Raw genomic sequence first — 20,185 nt, 5'->3', positions numbered from 1 at the left:
ATGAAAAATAAATATGTATATGGATTGAAAAGGGTTTGTTTTGCAGGCTTAGAAAAATGCCCACACCAGGTTAGTGTCACCATTGGACAAGTCAGAATTGTCATGCTTCTGAGAAGATGCTGCACAGTCAGGTTTCAATTTGGACTGGTTACCAATTCTGCAGCTCAGCGGCTGACCTTCAATGAATGTGATTGCAATTTGGCATTTGAGAAGTGCTCCCAATAGAAAGAAGTGCGTAAGGCCATAGCGTAATTGCATGTTATGAACATACTTTGTGTACGGTGGCAGCACAAGCGGGCTATGAGAAAATGCAATGTGAATTGGCTGTCATAAGTGCCTGTGCAACAGGCCTTTGTTGCATAAATACAACAAAGGCCTCTGTTGCATAAGTGCAACAAAGGCCTGTGGCAGGCCTTTGTTGGCCTGGTCGATGGGGGTCGCAAATGTGTGGATGTCCGTTCTGCAGGTTGGTTCAACCATCCTATCCCTTCTCTCCAAGACAACTAATGACCACCAATCAAGACAATAAATGAGTTCGTACCTTTGTTCAAAATGTTGTGTCCCCTCTGTGTCATGTGCTTCGCTAGTCATCCACCTTCACAGAGCTCACATTTTTTATTTTTTCATTTGCTCCCATAAACAGCCACAACACCAAGCACCACTTAGGGACACAAAGGTGATATCAGTGAGCTTCGATGAGCCTGCTGACCAGAACAAGACACTCATAAGTGCAACTAAGGTGAGAGGCCACTGCTTGTTCTGTGAGCTTCATTGTGGGAGGATTTACGCGTATTACCTAGGCTCTAAATAATTTGGTTTGTCTATTTATTTGTTCATTACTGAATATTGTTGATGGGGCCCATACATTTTGATGTTCAAAGATATTCATTATTTTTTTTTTTCAACAGTGCGATTGACCCTCACCAAGTATTTGAACTTCACTAGCCAGAATGCACAACCTTGACTCATGAGAAATACCAATGGCTGCTGCTTTTGTCTTTGTGGCAGGAGCTGCGGATACCCCCTTCAGGCTCGAATTATGAAGGACTATCTGTAAATGTGTAGAACTTGCACAACCTTTTTCCAAGAAACTCGATATTTCATTCCAAGAAAGAGAAGATGGTAATACGTCGATTTGTGCATTTTTCAGTAGTTAATCCTAATTATGGTGTAATTAAAGGTTATTTATTCCGAAGTCAGTCATGTTCTGTTTTTGTATAAAAATAACCAACTCAGGCTTGAAATACATTGGTTATATCTATTCTGAGCAAGCTTTTAAAAAATTTTGGCATGGCTCCTAGAACGGGGTAGGTCAAACGGTTCATTGAACATGGTTGTGCCTTCAGAAAAGTGAATCTCTGCAGCAATACAAAACACAATGAAGCTAAATTAGTGCTAGTTGTCCACTCAACAGTTGATAAGGAGAAAAATTTGTCCCTTGAATTTTGAAAACATCTGTTTCACAAAAAGGGCGAAGAAGTGAATGCAATAGCAACATGTAATGTTATATGAACGAAGGCTTGCAGCTAACTTTTTTGATCCGATTTCACGTAAATCTACAAAACACTGGTGTATGGTAATGCGGCCGCTCCTGGGAAAGAAACTGTTTTCGTGCAGTTTGCCGTATCAGTGGTCACAGCACAAAGCGGTGAGATCACAGCGCGTGTGTGGGCAGGGGGGGTATACGAGTTGTTTGCAGATGTCTGCCGAGACAGCGCACGTGTGAGCGCTTGCGACCGTGCCCTTATAGTCAAGGTTCACAGTTGCTGCTCGAACCACACAGCCCCCCTCCCCCGGCGTCCCTTCATGCTCCTTCACCCAGTGGAAGACGGGCGGGGCATTTGCTTTATACTTGAGAAGCAATCGACGGCAGGCCTCGCACACGGGTTGATATTATTGCATGCACCCTCCGTGCGATGGAGATGGCCAGCTTGTTTCATTTCTGCTTTAGCCATGTTCCTCGCCAGCGCTCGCGAGCTTTTACCTTCGGGTAGAACATACGATCCACGGAGCGATTTTATCGATTTGGACTTATACGGAATGTGATGGCAATGGTGAACACCTGTCCAGAGTGTCCATAAAATTGCTATCGCAATAAAACAATATACAAAAACCGTGGAAGCAGGCTCGCCTTTTTCCTGGAAAGCTGCATCGTCTCTGTTGTAAAGAGTTCGTCCATTGGAAGAATCAAATAATCCGGTGCCTTTTCCATTGGTTTCGTTCTCACCTTCACTACCCATACAGGAGATATCTCCTCACCATTTATTTCTTCATAAAGCACGTGTACAATGTCAGCACTAAGCGTTGAACCTATGAGGATTTCGTACTTGTCGGCTGCACTGTGTTATCTCTGCATGCGCAGTCGCAAACGCACAAAATGGAGCGAAATCAGTTAATCACACTCAATAGTCATGCGAACAAGCAAAAACGGGTGGGCGACTGTATAGCAAAGCAATGTGGGCGACAATTCAGAGCTGTTATTTCTAATATACGGACCAGTCACGTGAATCACCGTTTTGGCGTCACGAAGTGCATCAAAAAGGCTAGAAACCCCAAGAGAGAATAAAGTGCTTGTTTTTTGTATTTTCAGAGGCTGTCTTCGGGCCCTTTAAAAAAATAGGACGTGCAAACACGGACACAAGAGACACCAGAAACGCCGCTAACAACTAAAAAAATTATACCGCAGCTGAAAAGAAAGTAGACAGAAAGACTTATCTGCGCATTCCCACACAAGATGCGGTACCTATCAATCAGGTGCATGGGGTGGCCTATGTGACAGATAGCTGTTCACTCTCTTGACTTTTTTTACTTTTCTCTTGTCTTCGTCTTTGCACGTCCTGTCTCTTTAACATGAATACCAACCAACTAGCTCGGTTATATTCTAAGTTTTTCATTGTCTTTACTTCTATATTTATTTATCGACTTACTCGAGTAAGAATGACAGGAAGAAAAGTGTACTAGTGCATCGATATATATTACTTATCTATATTATTATCTATACACAGCGTACTAGGTCCAAGACTCCAAGAATATGATATCCAGCGAGTTGGGTCATCGCCCATTAAGGCACGCGGCAGCGCTGAGGCCAGGCAATACTTGTGAGACTTCTGGAGGAGAGAAAGATATGACAACTCCCAGAGAGCTATTCTCGATGTATCAATTCAAAGGAGATGTCAGTTCATTTCGGCAGAGCACTTTCAGTTACTCGAAGAAACGGGGATCCGTGATGCCACCTCACTCTGGACCACGTCGATGCACCGAACCCGCCAGCACATTCCCAGCATAAGAATAAAGTGGACAAAATGTACAGAAACAGAAACTTGTCAAGTCTGAACTTGCATATAAATGTGTCCCAGATGTTTGAGAACGATGCAGGGAATGCGTACCGACCTTCACAGTTGCGTTGAGCGGGCGGTCGAATTAAACCTAAATCGATGGCTAACGCGATCAGAGTTCATGCACGGCATCCGAGATGTGCATTAAAAAGTGGATCTCTGGGGCTGTATTCGTTGCGTTGAAGCGCATTCTGTCCCTCTCATTTGTGTCGAGAGTTGTGAAAGCTTCGTGACGTCAAGATGACGCTGCAGAACAAGAACCGGAAGCAGGGGGCACACTGCTCCCCGAAGTCCCACCTATCAGCGGTGGCTGAAATGAACAGTTCATTACATGGACACATCGAGAAGAGCTCCCCTGGTGAAGTCATGTATTTTATGTCCAGATTCCCTGTTCGGGTTAAAAGAAAAGACTAATGGCGGCGCGCCGCAATTATGGCGCGGCGGCGGTGGCAGCGTGATCACTCTTGGGACTTACGGCGGCGCGAGTGGCGTGAGCAAAAACAGGCGGCGGCGGCAGCGGTGCACAGGTCTAGTTTCGACCCCCTCCCACGCCCAGCCGTCCGTGGCTTAGCTGTGTCTAGGGAAAAAGGAATCCTGGTGGTTGAGCCGACGCTGGGTGATTGGAGCTTTAAGGCCCCCTGGCAGAGGCAACACACCCCTTTGGCCTCGGCTTCACGTAGACTGCACCCCTGGGCTGACCCAGGGGAAATCAGCCGGAAAAAAATAAAGGCATAGAAAAGCGTATGTTGCACAAAAGTGGTCAGAGGGCACGGGACCTCCCTGTTGTTTTCGCAGCGCGTTGGATCCGGTGCAAGATTACAAGGTCGGTGAGTTTCGCAGGGTAACAAGAGGTGGCGAAGGCAAATCTGCTTCGAGGAATTTAGTGGAGTTTGACGACGGGGTGATTAACTTTCATGCCTGTCATACACCCCACTTCACGAGAAAAGCCTTCTTGGCGTGACCACCGCGAGTGCGACTCAAGAGTTGTTAAGGACAGCTGTAAGCTTTTGAGGGAATGTCGACTCAAGATTTGTTGAAAGGAATTTTATTGTTTGTTTATTTTAGTTAGGCAATAGTTTTCTCTTGTGATCCCCATGACTTTTGATGGTTAAGTGGCTAGTTTTGCTCATTACTTCTTTAGTGCTCTATGTTGTTTTTTTGTTGGCCGATAGGCGTTGTGCGATAATCTATCGGAACCATACTAACACCTCTCACAGCGAGTTGAGGGCTTGAACAGTTTTATGACAGCTAACTTTGAAAGGAGTTTGTAGCGTTTCACTTACGTGTCATGCGAGGACACAAGGAAACATTAGCTCGGGGTGTCCCACTTGGTGAATGGCAGCAATGTAGGAGTTAAGCTGGGAGCCTACAGAAAGAATAAGCAAAGCTATGCTTTGTGTGAGTTTTGGCAGAGACATGTGAAAGTTGTTTTTGTTCCTTTATTGTTTTATTCGTATATGTTCTGGGTAGAAGTGACTAAGGAAAAGTTATCGCCGGAGTCACTCATTTGTTTGGTAAGAATAGTCACCACAAAGGTAGAGGAGCTAGGTTAGTGGTACATCCACGGGGTAGATGCTCGCCGTGGCACTAGTACTTGTGAATGGCGTTCCTGATGTTGGTGCAGCATGACAGTTTGCTTTCTTCTGCTCACGGGAACATGACGTCTAGCTTTGCCGGCACAAATTTTTGGGCCGAAAGATAGGGTCAGGCGTAAGCTTATTCTTAGTGCCGACGACTGAGTTGTTGCCCTGATGTAATGAGAGCCTCAAGCCTCTCATGTGAAAAGCCTATGTATTCGTGTTCACACAAATAAAAAGCATTGCCAGTAGTCAGCTCCTGGTCCTGTCTGTTTCTTTCTGTGTCCTCGTATTTTTCGCGCTGTTTCGAACCCATGAAGCCTCTAGCTGATTTTTGCTTTCCTTGTTTGGCTTACGCGTTGTATTCTTGTTTACAGTCTTTTTTTAGGTAGACCCACTGCGAGTGTGTCAGTTATATGGCTTCTACATGCTTTCAAGAAAGGCTGCTCCTGGTGTTGTGAAAAAAAAAGAGTAATAAAGAGGGTAGCTAAGCGGGGAAAAATTATCGATAATTGGCACAAACAAGCCAGGTGCTTCTTAGGGAGAAGTTGCCGTGTGTTCGCTGCTTGTGGTTGTGTGACCGGCACAAGTTCATCGAGACCTTTTGCTGACATGGGCCAAAGCTTGGAGGCACTCATGTCTTCTGTCCGTATACAGGGAAGCAGCCTGCCTCGGTTCAAGGAAGGTCCGGGGTGCCAGACCTTCTACAGTACATATCCCTCTGCACAGTACCTGCTGGCCACTGTACCTCAGGATCTTCTTTCCCCGGCAGAGAAGCTGTTATATGTGGCCTTGGCAGACGCCATTGCACATGGACCTGTCAGTCAAAATGGTCCTAGAATTCATCGTGGAGGATGCCATTGTGCGTGGGGCTCTGAGTCAAAAAGTTGCCCCAAAGATGGGCATTTGGAAGGGTGCACTGAATCCCGCATTTTCCAGGGAAGGTGCTTGCACCTGTGACACCTGTGACCGGGCGAGCGACGTGGTTGCATCGTGAGGTGGCATCGTTGGAGAGGTTCACATCGAACCACGGTATTCTTCATCGCAGGTGTAATGCTTGCACCTGCTCAAGACGGTTGCAGCCCTCTCCTCAGAAGTCTACGACCCCCCCCCCCCCCCCCCCCCTCTCGGACTCTTCCTCCACAGAAGTGTAGTTAGCTGGGCCAGTTGGTATGAATCCATAGAAGTAAGCAGTGTGAAAAGCAAGGCGATGCACACAGGGAGGAATGACAAGAACAAGCTCTGTTTTTTCTTTCAACTAAGCTTGTTCTTCCTCCCTGTGTGCATCGTCTTGCTTTTCGTGCTGCTTTCTTCCGTGTCTTCCTCCTCGCCGGGAGTTCTCGGGATAAGGTTGCCCAAAGTGTGGGACTCGTACGGTGACATTGGGTGGTGCAGTTGTGGCCGCATTGGACATCGTTCCCGGCCATGCTCCTCTCCATGTGTATTGTGTGGCACCTTCATGCCTTTTCATAGGCGGAGCCCTGAGACTGCAAGACACCGGATTGGTTGTAGCTGCTGTCATCGCTTCCTGAGTGTCTCAGTGTTAGCAGACAAGGGGCTTTATAAGGCGAAGACTTTTATACAAAATTCTCTTACTCTCTCATGCAACTATGTAAATAAACCTCTGTTCTTTCTTGTATGATGCACGTTCCTTTCTGCAAAAGATGGGCTAGGGGACTGGCGGCAGGGCCGGCTACCGATGACGAGACCTGCCTGACCCGACACCTAACAACTGGATGGTGTGGACTGTCAAGGACTTGCTGTGCAAGTCGTATGATCCTTTCTTAGCCCTCCTGGTGCCAACAGTGTAAGCCCTGCACAGCTTCTAATGGGCAGACGCTTGCATACCAGTGTTTCCAAGACACCACAGCAGATCAAGCCAGGCTGGCCCTCGTCTTGGCCTTTTAACCTGGGTGATCATGCTAACCAGAGGAAGCAGGCACAGAACTTCAGCAAGGTGTGTGACCGGGCTAGTTGGTATTCCATATTGACGTGAACAGCGCGTGTAATACACAAGGACGAAGAAACGACGAGGACTAGCGCTGACTTCCAACTGAAATTTATTAACACAAACATAGAAAAACGAGAACAAGTAGGCACACGTGATCAACGCTCATTTGAATTGCGCATGACGGCAGGCATGGAGAGGGAACCAAGAACCAAGAAGAATTATTAAGCAAAAACCACGAAACCGCGAAAAGACGTCAGGAGAAGCAACCAGAGTATGTCTAGGTTATCTGGCCGGATGAACTTAGGTAATCTATTTCTTTTTCAGTGAGGGCGATTGAAGGTTTGCTGATACAATTGCCTTTAGCAATGGCAGCAGCTTCAATGATTATGCGCGTGCTATCCTGGCGATGCCTAGCTAAAATCTGTGTGTTATCAAATGCTGGAGCGCACCCGCATTGTGAACAGTGCATTGCAAGAAAACCTTCTGTCCCTCTGCGTACCTTTTGGTTATGCTCTTGCAAACGTACATTAAGGCACCTGCCCGTCTGGCCGATATAAGTCTGTCCGCATGAGAGTGGAATGCTATAAACAACGCTACTAGAGCAGTCGACGAATTTGTTCTTGTGGTTAATTTTGCATGCGCTTTCATCCCGTATTAGAGGGTTGGTCATGACACTCAACTCGGACAGCTTGTGCGGTGCCGAGTAACTACAATTCAGTTGGAAGTCAGCGCTAGTCCTCGTCGTTTCTTCGTCCTTGTGTATTACACGCGCTGTTCACGTCAATACAGAACTTCAACTGTAGGAATGCAGCTCAGACTCAACACCCACTTGAGACTGATTAGAAGGTACTCACTTGAGACTGATGAGAAGGTCTGGGTGCGTGACATAGTCGTATGGTGGTTCTGAGACCAGCTCAACATCCCTGTTCATATGTTGGGGAGAACCTGAATGGAGTTCTGCAATGTAATTGGCTACATCATGTCCCAATATGCAACGACCCAGGATCCGAGAGTTCTTCGAACCTGTCATCGGTGAGAAAACCGAGATGAAGCTGTCCTTGAGCGAGACCCGTGCAGCAAGGCAAGGTGTACGTAGTTACTTTCATCCCAATCACAATCATCCAGTTCACCAGAGGCTACGAAGAGCTGTTTGGAATAGTGAAGATGGAGTGAAGCTGAGCCTATGGTGTGACGTTTGTGTTTAAAATATAGAGTTCCTTTCTGTTGTGTTAATTATTTCAACGTTACTGTATATACGATGCCGAATAAAGCCTTGGGTCAGTTGTTCACTAGGCAGCCTAGAGTAGGGCTCGTTCTTACGTGGCTCATCCTTGTAGAAATGTATCCCACTACACTGCCTTGTTTCATCCTTTTTTCTGTCAATATCGGCCAATGTTTGACTATCTCCCTGGCTTTGCACAACCAGCAAACCATGAAATTGGCACTTTTAAAGCCAAATAATGTGCCATGTTTAAGCAGAATTGGGCTAGTTATTTTGGTTTCATAATGACTACCTAGAGCAGGGGTCTCAAACTCGCACCAGCTGCCGAGTCACAGTCATGAAACTTATACCCTTGTCACACGGGTAAGCTTAACCGCTGTTATACCCAACTGCAGTTAGCGGACGTAACCACAGTTACTGTAAACCAGACAGAGGTGCTGTCACACGTTTGCAGCGCTTCCAAGCGTTCCTTAGTTAATACATGGCTGCGTTCGTGCAACACCGCTATAACACCGCCTTGTACAGGGCTTCACGCTCGATTATGGACGCGTCAACAGCGTGTTTTGATGCGCGTCTATAGCGTGAAGCCCTGTTCAATGAATGAACGCAGCCGTGTATCAATCTCGTGAAATGTACACGAGATTTTTGCAGCACGCACAAACTTGTACCTCAAAGCCGGTAAGTTATCTTTCCAAATGCGTATCAACGCCTCCGTCGTCGCAACGGTCCAGATGGCACACTTTTGGCTCGATATTTCGTTGGGAGCCGAGCTGCTCGCGTCCGAAATGGGGGCCGCCATGTTGCCAGTTTACGGCGCTAACAGGGGTTGCCTACCTCCGTTTACGAAAACGGTCGTTAGCGGATTAACTGCGGTTAGGGTTGGCGTGTGACAAGGTACAACAGCCGTTAGACCTAACGGCCGTCGTACTTAACTGTGGTTAGACTACCCGTGTGACAAGGGTATTAGTCCCGCGAAGGGCATTTGAAAGAAGGCCTTTCCCTTATCGCATATACTGATCTGCACAATGACTAAAATCTGGACTGAAGTATAGAGATTTTGCTATGGTTATGTTTCAACACAAGGTGACCACATCAGGTGCTTCGCGAAAAAAAAAATGCTTCAAACTAGTCACGTCTGTGTATCTTCCCCGAACAAAGCGTTAGTAACCACGATAGGCAAGAAAATAATGCAACATCATTGTGCAGTGTCACAAAGAGCTAGCCACAAAGTCATAAAAAAATATGAGAAGAAGACTGTGGGACCGCAGGCAGAAGACTATGGGACCGTGGGCCGCTTGCAAAAGGTTGGCATGCCGCATGTTTGAGACCTCTAACCTAGAGTCTTGGTGGTCATATTTGCAAACCTCGAATGTTGCATATTTGTAGAGCTCAGAACTTCATCAACACAAGGCTGATCATATCATTGCAGGGCCGAGCAAAAGTAAACATCAAGCGACGCCCACCATCACGAAGGAAGTTGCAGGAAGATGCAAGATCCGATGGCGAGAGCCAAGATTCTCCTTCCGATGGAGTGTTGTTTCCTTCATCACATGCTGATGTTACAGTGGTAAGGCTATGTTAATGTTGGGTTGTGATTAATGAATGCGACGCACATAATTGTCTGGCGATGCATTTTGTCAAATGAATGTCTATATACTTGCGCAGAAGACAGAACACAGTAATAAACATAGACCCCATTGAAACATATACAGTAATTATATGCAGGAAACGGGGCTATAAGATGGGGCAAAATGAAAAAACACAAACCAGTGTTCTTTTGTTTCATCCCATCTTATAGCACCGCTTCTTTCTTTATTCTTTTATTCATCATTAGTACAGAAAGAGGTCCTGGAGTTGCAAAGCTGTCAGGGGGACGTCTTATTAGTAATTTGACAATATCAGGAAATTGTATGTTATGGCAACATAGAAGTTACATAATAATAAGATAAAAGAGAACTGAGGAAATAATAAAGCAGGACATATAGTAAGAAATAACAATAACGGAATGAAGCAACAAAGTAATGGAACTGTTTACAATTCACGAAAAGTCATTTACAAGCAAATAATACAGAAATCTTCATAAACAATGAAACAAAAATTGCAATCAACATTCTAATTTGTATAAACGTAAGGCTTTATCAAAGAATACGGGCGCTATATTTGACAGATAATTAAAGAAGACGTGCTTGTGGATATGTGATGCGGAACATAAAAATGAAAAATTCTATATAATGATAATGATATATATATTTGCTAGAGCAATGCGAATAGCACAGTTTTGGGTGCGAAGCAAATTCAAGTAATAAAGTTTGAGTGCTAATCGAATCGAATGATTCTCGAATACTTCAAAGTGAAATTACAGAAAAAAAGTTGCAGAAGATCCCTAAGCATATTCTTGCAAGATAGGAACATGAAAGCATTTGTTTGGCTAGGTTGATGAAGCACTGATTGATGATTAGCAACAGCCAAGCACCAATGGCAGATGTATTGACATCGCCACAACAAAATGGCGATGGAATGCATACAGTGTAAGTTGTATAACCTCATTCAACGCCTCCTATAAAAAAACTATGCCTGGGACGTGAGCCGCAGAAGCACTGCCCTACCCTTTCCGTTGTCCTCCTTTCCACTTGGTACAGTCGCTAGAGCCTCTCGCGGCGAATTCTTTCAACCTGCAGCGGCGCGTCGCCGCGCCGCCGGTAACTAGAGCAGACGATGCGACGCGACATCCACTCATCCTTGCCTGTCATTGTCCTTGCACGAGCAGACGGCATTCATGCTATATATTGCAACGTTGAGACGCACTTAGACGAGGTGACTTGAGAAAACACTAGACGTATGTGGGTGAACATGTGGCCATAAACGTACTTCTGGCGAAATTTCTTGGGTGGTCGCGAAAGCAGTATGCACACTCGAGCGTCGGCGGAAAGAATGCCAGCGTCAGTGAAACCAACGGAGGAGTTGCTCAAACTACAGCGTGAAGAAACGCATTTCGAACGCGCTAGCGACGCGACGCCGCAAACGAGCTGAAAACGATGCTGCGCAAATAAGCAGACATCGACAAAAATAAACGCATGAGGCAAATTCTACAATGTCCGTTCTTGGGGAGCTTTTTGTTTTGCCTTACTTTCATGCGTTTATGAAAAAAGTAATGTTTTATTGAGCCGTGGTGTCCTTGTTGCCTAGTAATGCGGTTTTGCTGCCTGCACAAATGATCGTTGAGCCTAAGAAAAAAGACTTGACATCTGATTTTTGCGCTACGAAAGACGAACACATGAGAGAAGAGACGGGACAGGCGCTGTTCTCTCATGTGTTCATCTTTTGTAGCGCAAAAATGAAGTTGTTAAGTACTCACCAACTCTCCCAACAAGTTCTTACTAATTAAAAAAAAAAAGAGTTGCGGGCTTGACTTTCCATGAGATACCACCGGACAGCAGTTTGCGTGACCAGTGGCTCAAGGCGATTTCAAGAGACGACTGGGCGCCAACAAGTAAACCTGTAGTGTGCAGTCTTCACTTTCGCACTACGGCCTGTTTTATCCATAGCTGCTTGTAGGTCTTCGCAGATTCGTGGACTGTGTGCTTCCACATCGGAGGTCGGTCGCCAAACTCCTTGAACTTTGCGTTCACAGGATTGTGGAAGAGCTCTTGGGCCTACCAATGTTGAACTGTGCAAACACAGACTCCGATCACCGCAAAGAGCTGCTGCTGCTAATTGCCAAAAAAGGAGTAACCGACAGGAACGCTGCCGCCAAGCTGCTTGAAAGAAAACTCCTGTCGCGAAAAGTTCCTAAGCTCTAGCCGAGCTTTATGCAAGGAAATGACTGATGCTCCTCCAGCGCACGTCGGGAAGGCGCGATCAACTGCCCACACAAAGCAGCCAGCTGCTGCCGCTGCACCGACACAATGTTGCCGACACCATCGCTCTCGCTGGCTCCGGCGGTACAGTCGCTGGCACCACCACACGGCACCCGCTCGAAACGCGTGGCAGCATTCCTCCAATGGCAAAGCTAGCGACGTCCCAGGCATAGTTTTTTTATAGGAGGCGTTGCCTCATTACAACAGACCTTCGTAGTGAAGAGGATCTTGTTCTGTTGTAAAGGGAGTATGTGTTGTATCTGCCGTCATGCCCTGCCGGACCACGCCGGAGAGCCGCAAGATCGTGAAGTAAACCGCACCAGCCCAGTACATCAAGCAACTCTGTTTATTGTTAGTCTGTGATAGTTATATATACAGATGCATGTGTCAGCTGACGTGATAAGGTGTGCGCCTAGCGCCATCTAGATTATGCAAACGCAACTGCTGAATACGACAGTAATAATAATAATAATAATTTTATTTGCACAGCAATGTGAACCCGCCGGTGACGTGCGAGGCTAGACAGAGAGGAAAAACCCTTACGCGCTTGCGTCTGCTAGCTTATCAAAATCCAAGTACTGGTACAACAGACTTTTTTTTTAATGTAAATGCCGAATGGTTATGTTATAACCGGAGAGAATAACCAGTCACAAACACGGTCAAAGAACAGATTTATTATTAAGGGGGGATGCAGCTTTCGTATCACAAAAAACAAGAATTGATTTTTTGAAAATCACATTTTCAATTTCTGTAGCCCTTCTTCTCATCTTCATGGAAAGCTACGTGGAAGTGCGGTGAAAAATTCGTTGTGCCTGCAGAGGTGGCAAAAATTATTGTGAAAATCGTAAAAGAACAGCATTTAAAAAAATTATAGCTCTGGGACGGCGCAACGGGCACTGCCATTTCAGGCTCATCAGAAAGAGCATTTCTCGGTCTTCAAATTTCTCGCTTCAGCTAGGTCCTCCATTCAAAATCAAGTGTACAAAAAACAAATATTTGAAGTTCATTTCAAGGCCTCCGATTGGCCGCATCCGCCATGTTGTTCCAGCACGCATCGCCATTGGTACAATCCTCGCCCCGTGAGAGAGTCGTCTGCTGCTTGCGCGTCGCGAGGTCACAGCTGTCGAAAATCGAGCTACTTAGTGACATGTTCGCACTCATTCTGTGTTCATCGGTCAATGATCATTTAGAATATAATTACACTTTAGTTTGGCAGCTGCAAGCGAAAGCTCAGTCATCAGATTACGATAATGCACCACGCTTGTCGCAAACATCGCAGACGCGCGTCATGGACCGCTGTATGTCACTAGTGGGATCCGTGGTTAGAGGTTCTGCTTATCAGCACTTCGGACCTCATGACGAAGACAATCGTGGATGACACTTTGTACTCGCGATCGAGCATGACGTGCTTTGAAACATCGGGCACTAGAGCCATGCACATCGCGACCGAGCTTACTGCTCTAAGTCGTGGCGAGGCCAAACTCCACTCACTGCACTTATGTACGAGCCAAATCCGAACTTTGCTGGCAAGGACATCGCGCTAGCGGACATGCGAAAGTGAAGAAGCCGCAATGTGCTTCTTCACAAGCAACAAATCACATCGCCCACTGGCTCCTCGGAACCATGGATAAGCATTTTAACGCACCCCCTGGCAAAGCTCATCGCGCAGCGACCGCTCGGAGCACCGTGGGAGCGGGTAGCAGTTTTGCATATCAGCGCCCCAAAACGCAAGACCAAGCACGCTGTACGCTGATTTTTTGTGTCATTATATTTATTTTTCAGAAGTTCGAATACTTCGAATAGTAAAATTCCGGGGTGAATTGAATAGCAAACATTATTAGAAAAATATTCGAAAGTTCGAATATTTTCACACCCCGTATATTTGCATATAATCACGTGCCAACCATCGCAATCGCGTACCCTTCTGGAGTTCATATACAGTCAACTGCTAATTTTTTCTATGCGGATTTTTTTAGACATGCTTGAAAATTCGACCGTTTTGCGACACTGCCACAAGCCCCATAGAGCCACTGTATAAAAACGTCTGAAATTTCGGACGCTGAAACTCTTTGTTGAAACCAGCGTTTTCATGAGTCTGTCATTTCACGGCTCTAGGAGATTCGAAAAGTCAGCTTTGCCATGATGCCAAGGTGTTTTGCGGCGAAGCATACTGAAATCCGAAAGGGTTGCTGTCACGGTGCAATTGCGATGATGCCCTCACAGATAAGCCCCAGAAATGCACGGAGGTGGGATGGCAGCAGCCGGCAAACATGCCAGTACAATTTAATCACTGAAAACCCTATTATGATACGCTACTTTACCTAACTTCTTGGTAGCATATGGCCTTTCACAGTTGTAAGCATGCTGCACAGTTTGAATAGGCGACATCGAAAATGCACCGTGCCGCTGTTAAGTAAGTACTGACGCGATTTTGAGACATCGTATAAGGGATGTGTTTCGTTTCCTCGGTATGCAGTGTTAATGCTCTCCACACACTGGAGTCAGACAACGCGTGTAAAATATTTTACTTTGATTTTAAAGTTTTTTTTGCTGAGCATCAGCACGCCAGCCCCACCGCAACGAACATAATCCCAACGAGTCAACACAGTTCCACTGAGTTTGCGAACTCTACATCCTGCATACAGCCTAAATTGCAGAAATCGCTGTCTCGGTCACTGGACGATAATTCACTCATCGTTGTTTATGTCCACCACGAGCTGGATGACTCATCTGCTGCTAGTATGTGGTGAGTTCCCGTCTTCCCGTGACGTCACACTGCGGTGACATATCACTAAGAAGCCGCCCCTCGATATCGAAACTGAAAGTGTGTTTTTAAGGTAGCGGTATTAAAAATATATTCGATGCATTCCCAGACACCACAATAGTCTTCTTAGGGTTCTCGACACCAGTGTTTTTATTTAGAGTGACAATCCAAAAATATTTAAAATACGTGTCAGTACTCCTTTAACTGCTGCCTCTTTGTGCAAGACCACTCAGTGTGCTGCACAGGTGTGTTGCTTTGAGGAACATAAGCAGCTCGCCATCGCCGCATGCAGGCAAGGCGATCATCAGGAATGGAGTGGCCACAATGAACACTCACGGCAAACATGTATACGGTACAGCAAGCACCCCGGTTTTGACGGCATCAGTGTAATAGGCTATGTGCTGCAAACATCTAGGAACAGTTGGCTGCACATGGCGGCAAATGCTGTGTTTCAGTGGTGCAGCAGTCCAAAAAAGGCAGAAATTCAGGGGAAGATAGAAGCTTGAACGAATAAAAAATTCGGGAACACGGTGTGTCGCTGGCGCCAATGTTTCGACAAGCGGTCTTGTATTCTTCAAGGCTGGAACTGCCTACCTTACCGCATGTATGTTTATGCTTCCACTCTCTCCTTCAACCCAAACAAAAGAGCAAAAAAAGGCGGGTGCAAAAATGGAGGCGGGGTTGGGGGAGAAAGGAGGGGCTGGCGTACCAAATTGGGTGAGTCAAAAGAAAAGAGGAAATGGTCAGTAAAAAAAAAAGAAAAGAAAAAAGAAAGCATGCAGTGATGGTGGGGGATTCATGTCGAAAAGGTGAAAGGGGAGGTAAGTGTTTTTCTGGCTGTCAAGTGTACACATCACCTGGCAATGATAATTTCACAGTGATAAGCACAGTTATAAATTACTAGAAGAAAGAGCCCCCAAAGGGATTCCTAAATCCAACTGATATGGTAGATACGCAATGAAAACCAGTGAGAATTAAGCCTTTCTTCTAGGAATTTCTAACCGTTGTTATCACCGTGAAATTATCATTGCCAGGTGCTTGCTTTTGACAACCATGATTCAGTGAAACACCTGCGTCCCCTTCTACCCTTTCAACGCAGACCCCCCATCACCACCCCTCACTTCCCTTTTTTTTTACTGACTGTTTCCTCTTTTGACTAACTCAATTCGGCACACTGGCCCCACCTTTCTTCCCCATCGGCGTTTTAAGTGCGAATGCACTTTATAAGCGACCCTGAATCCGCCGTCCCATAGCAACGGCGCGAGGAGCGGAGAGGAGCGTCTGTAGCAACGGCGCAGCGACGTCACGCCCCACGTGACTGCGCGCGCTCCGCCCTCCGCTCCGTGGCTGCGCGCGCCCCGCGCATTGCCTGTGGTGATGAAGGCCGGCGGCGAGACGCCGAACGAAAGCGTGCGAAGCGAGCCGAGCACCCCGAAGCCGATCTGGCGCGGGGACGCGCGATGCGTGAGCGAGTGCGGGCCCTCGAATTCGATCGGCCGGACGCGCGCTTCAAGCGAGACTTCCTGGACCGCAGCTTCGGATATAGCTGCGCGGTGTGCGATCGACTGTGGTTCGACAACAACCCCATCTCGGGCGTGCGCAACGCCGCCAACAAGTTGAACGCGTTGCGGGTTCTTTGGAACGAGTTCGGAAGACAGATCATCATCATCAGTAAAAGTGCTTTGCACTTAAAAACGGCCAGACCTCCGTGGGTCGGCTGGCGCGTGCTCTCTCGCTGCCGTCTCCTTCGCTCGGCTCTGCAGTTTAGTCGCGCGCCCCCTCATAGCATCACCCCGTGCTTCGCACTTCCTCATACTCCCCTTCGGGGAAATGCGGGTTTTTTTGCACTTGCCCTTTCCTCCTCTTTTGTTTGGGTTGGAGGAGAGGGAATGAAGCATAAACATACACGCACCAAGGTAGGTGATTGCAGCCTTGAAGAAGACAAGACTGTTTGTCGAAACGTTGGCTCCAGCAACACACCGTGTTCATGAATTTTTCATCGTGCGCCAATGATTTTCATACTGTAGGACACCGTTTATGCACGCACATGCATCGGGCAGTATCGGACAAATTGTCTGCTCTCCCGCCACAGACTTTGTGTTCTGCATCATTGTTTCGAAATCCTGCTTCAAGAAAACGTAATTTTTTTCCGTGATTTGGTGGTGTCGATGGCACGGGATGTAAATTTGCAATCGGCGGTTGGCATGCAGTTACACGGAGTTCCCAACAGGTACCAAATATATTCACGAGAGCCTGCGCGAGCGCCAAGATGCCTGATAAGTGCATTGGCAGGCTTTGAGAGCTATTTCGGGCGTGGCTGTGGCGATTTCACCTTGTGAGGAAAGTAAAAAGCGTGAATTCGTTTTTTGGGGATGATTTCACGGTTCCTAGGGAGCCCAAGAAATCAGACATTGACTGTAGTCTGGACATATTCCTTTCAGGGATTAAGTGGAGTGGTAGGAAAGGAAGGCATGCTTTAAAGACCTCATTGCAACAACATTGCAACAAACATGCAGGTGACACATTTGGATGCAGAGCCGACTGTCAACCAGAGTTCTTTGAAGACAGTCCTAATGGTTGCCAAATCACCTTCCACTGAAGAAGAAGACCTTTTTGCTGTAAACAGCCTGCAGCCTGTACCAGCAGAAGCAAAGCACACATTGGGCCAAGCAGTGGCTACTCCAGCTATCTCACAGGTGATCGATGTTCTCTGTGAGCATGCATAATGATTTTGGCAAGGTTTCGTTTCACAAGATAGTTATTTTGCCTCCTGCAGAAATTGAAAATTGCTGTGTTTAGATTGTCTCCCTGTGTATTCATATTTTTCATGTGTTACTGTATGCGCACAATCCTGTAGCTTTAGCTTGAAATATTTGCCAATTCAAATATCTTGCTCACCAAGTGGCACATGTGCAGAATGAATCCTTGTTAAAGAAATGTTACGTTTTTCTAATTCTTTAGACAGAAGAACCCACCCTCACTGCAAATGTTAGGTGCAATGAGGGGTCTGCTGAAACATACTTGACCTAGTAAGAAAAAAGACGAACGGAAAGGATGAGACCACAGGACAAATACTCATTCTTTGTTTTCTTTTCGCTCCTTTGCACTCAAGTTTTAACAGCCAAGCTGTTCTTAGTCGAGGCCTTCATGTCCGGGGTCGGCGTATAACTGATCACGGGGCCTTTGGCCTTGCAGTGTGGCGAGAGTCAGGCTCGCTAGGAAGGGGAGGGCTGTGCCGTGCTGCGAGATGCGCGAGCGTGCTGCGAGAGGGTGAAGGCGTGCTGCGATATGCGAGGGCGTGCTGCGAGATGCGAGGGCGAGAGCGGAGGATGTCGAGGGGTGAACCTTCGAGAAACGTGCCAAGATGGGGTGACGGTGAGGTGCAGTGTAGCGTAAAATAGCATGTCAGTGTCAGTGTTCAGGAGTTCGCGCTTTCAGAATGGCGTACATTTCTCATTCTCCTGATGAAGAAGCCACATGACGTAAGTGTCAGCGAACGCTGACGTGAGAACGGGCATGTCATCGCCGAGCCAACCGCGATGTTCGCGCAAGAAAGGCGGAAGGTAAGCGCCAGTGAAGGGAAGACTTAAAAAGCACAGAAGTACGATATAGCCAGATGAATGACGGGCATAAGCTTCGCTGTTTCAATAGTGTTCGCGAAGTGGAGCTGGCTGGATTTTTTTTTCCTTCTATTGGGGGCAAGGACATACCGTGGCGCGCTATATGGAGACATCTGTGCGATGTGCAAAGTTGGATCGCTCCGCCAGCCCACTCTCACTCAGCCTGCAGCCACTTTCGCATTTCTTTTATTATTATTGTTGTACTTCACTTTGACGAAATCAGTAAAATACTGCTGTGGCTTTGTCAACGACTGTACAAAATGCTAAATAACTGCTCCAAAAAAATATTATCTTCCTTACAATGCCTTAGATACCTCCCTGACTGCCAGCGTCGCCTGCTGTGGGCACCTATAAGGAAGCCACGGGGGCCGAGCGTACTGCCTTTGTGAAGGATAAGGAACCATTTTGGGTCGAGTTGAAACTAAGCATCAAATGGGCTTTAGCGTGTGCTTGCAGCAAAGAAACATATTTTTGCTGCAAGAAATGTGAGCAACGGGACCACTGTCTAACATCATTCATTGTAGTTTTCCATCTAAAAACGAGTCGCGGTTGACGCGACAAGCATGCGTAAATTTACGTTCCTGTTTAGTACGCATAGCCCAATGAAGCACGGCATGAGTGGTTTCTCTGCTTTGTGGGATGCAACCCAACATGCTTAGAGCTGCATGCAGCTGCAACCTTTCTCATATGGTTGGAGGCAAACACACAAGAGCTACTATATACTATGCATAAAATAAACAGAGAGCTGAGCTAGTTGGTAAGTATTCATGTTAAAGAAGACAGGGCATGCAAACATGGACACAAGAGAGAAGTCAAGACACCACAAACACCGACTAACAGCTGAAAAGGCACACAATGGTAGAAAAGAAGGGACGAAAACTTATCTTCGCATGCCCAAGCAAAAGCCGAACCTATCACTCTGGTACACGGGGTGGTCTACATGAGAGATAACTATTTAGACACTTGATTTCTTCTTTATGCAGGTTAATCGATGGTTGGCTCACGCATGCGCTACCACTATTATCGATATGCCAGGCCTCAACCATTAAAGACGTTTCTTTATTCCTGTGCTGGTGCAAAGTCGCTCATTCATCAAATTTTGGCGTGCACTTACACTCTCGGCATGGTAAAGATAGATTAGATGGTTAGCCTCAGGTTAGTGATTTCTTATGTTCCATTAATTTCTGGTTAACACAGCGACATGTTTGCCCTACGTAAAAGCAGCCGCAGCTAAACGGAATCTTATGCACCACACCCATACGGCAATCAGTAATTTTGTTGGTGTGTTTCAGAAAACAAATATCAATCCGCTTATTGTCTATCATACACTCATTCTTTTTCTGTACTGCAGCACATATCTTACCTAGCTTATTGGCAGTCGCAAAAACAACATTAACGCGGTATCCACACCCTACTTTCTTTAGCCTATGAGATACGCAATGAATATAAGAAATACCGACATGTTTTTTCCTATTGCTTTCTGCAACCATGCTCGGACTTAACAAAATGGATTTCTTTAAGCATTCAGGGACAGTGTCCACTGCCACACAAGGATAACCTACACCTAAAAGACGTGTAACTTGTGCGTTAAAGCTGGCACTCATTTTGTGTTCACATGACTTAGTGAGAGAAGACTTAAGGCATGAAATGGCTATACCGTTTTTTACAATCTTAAAATGTTTCAACGAGAAGTTTAACAGCGGTTTTGAAGATCTAAGAGAATATTGCCAGCAAATGTGGTTCTCCTGAAACGTTAAGGAATTGTCTAAAAATTGTATTCCATCATTCTGAGGCAATTCTTTAGTGAAGTTAAGCCCTCCTCCGTTTAATTCAAATTGTTTGCTCACTGACTTAACCAC

The 20,185-nt window shown here is 46.3% G+C and overlaps 1 protein-coding gene across 1 annotated transcript in view; it reads left to right on the top strand.

Moving 5' to 3' along the window:
- Positions 1–20,185, top strand: part of LOC119379533 (WASH complex subunit 2) — a gene marked incomplete at its 5' end in the record, with an annotated part of 624,148 nt that overhangs the window by 477,233 nt on the left and 126,730 nt on the right. Inside the window, 3 exon segments of the mRNA XM_037648828.2 lie at positions 644–739; positions 9,515–9,652; positions 17,223–17,402. Coding sequence (XP_037504756.1) covers positions 644–739; positions 9,515–9,652; positions 17,223–17,402 — 414 coding nt within the window.

This window comes from Rhipicephalus sanguineus, chromosome 1 (assembly GCF_013339695.2).
Source record: "Rhipicephalus sanguineus isolate Rsan-2018 chromosome 1, BIME_Rsan_1.4, whole genome shotgun sequence".
Lineage (NCBI taxonomy): Eukaryota > Metazoa > Arthropoda > Arachnida > Ixodida > Ixodidae > Rhipicephalus > Rhipicephalus sanguineus.
This window is presented reverse-complemented; position numbering and strand designations above follow the sequence as displayed.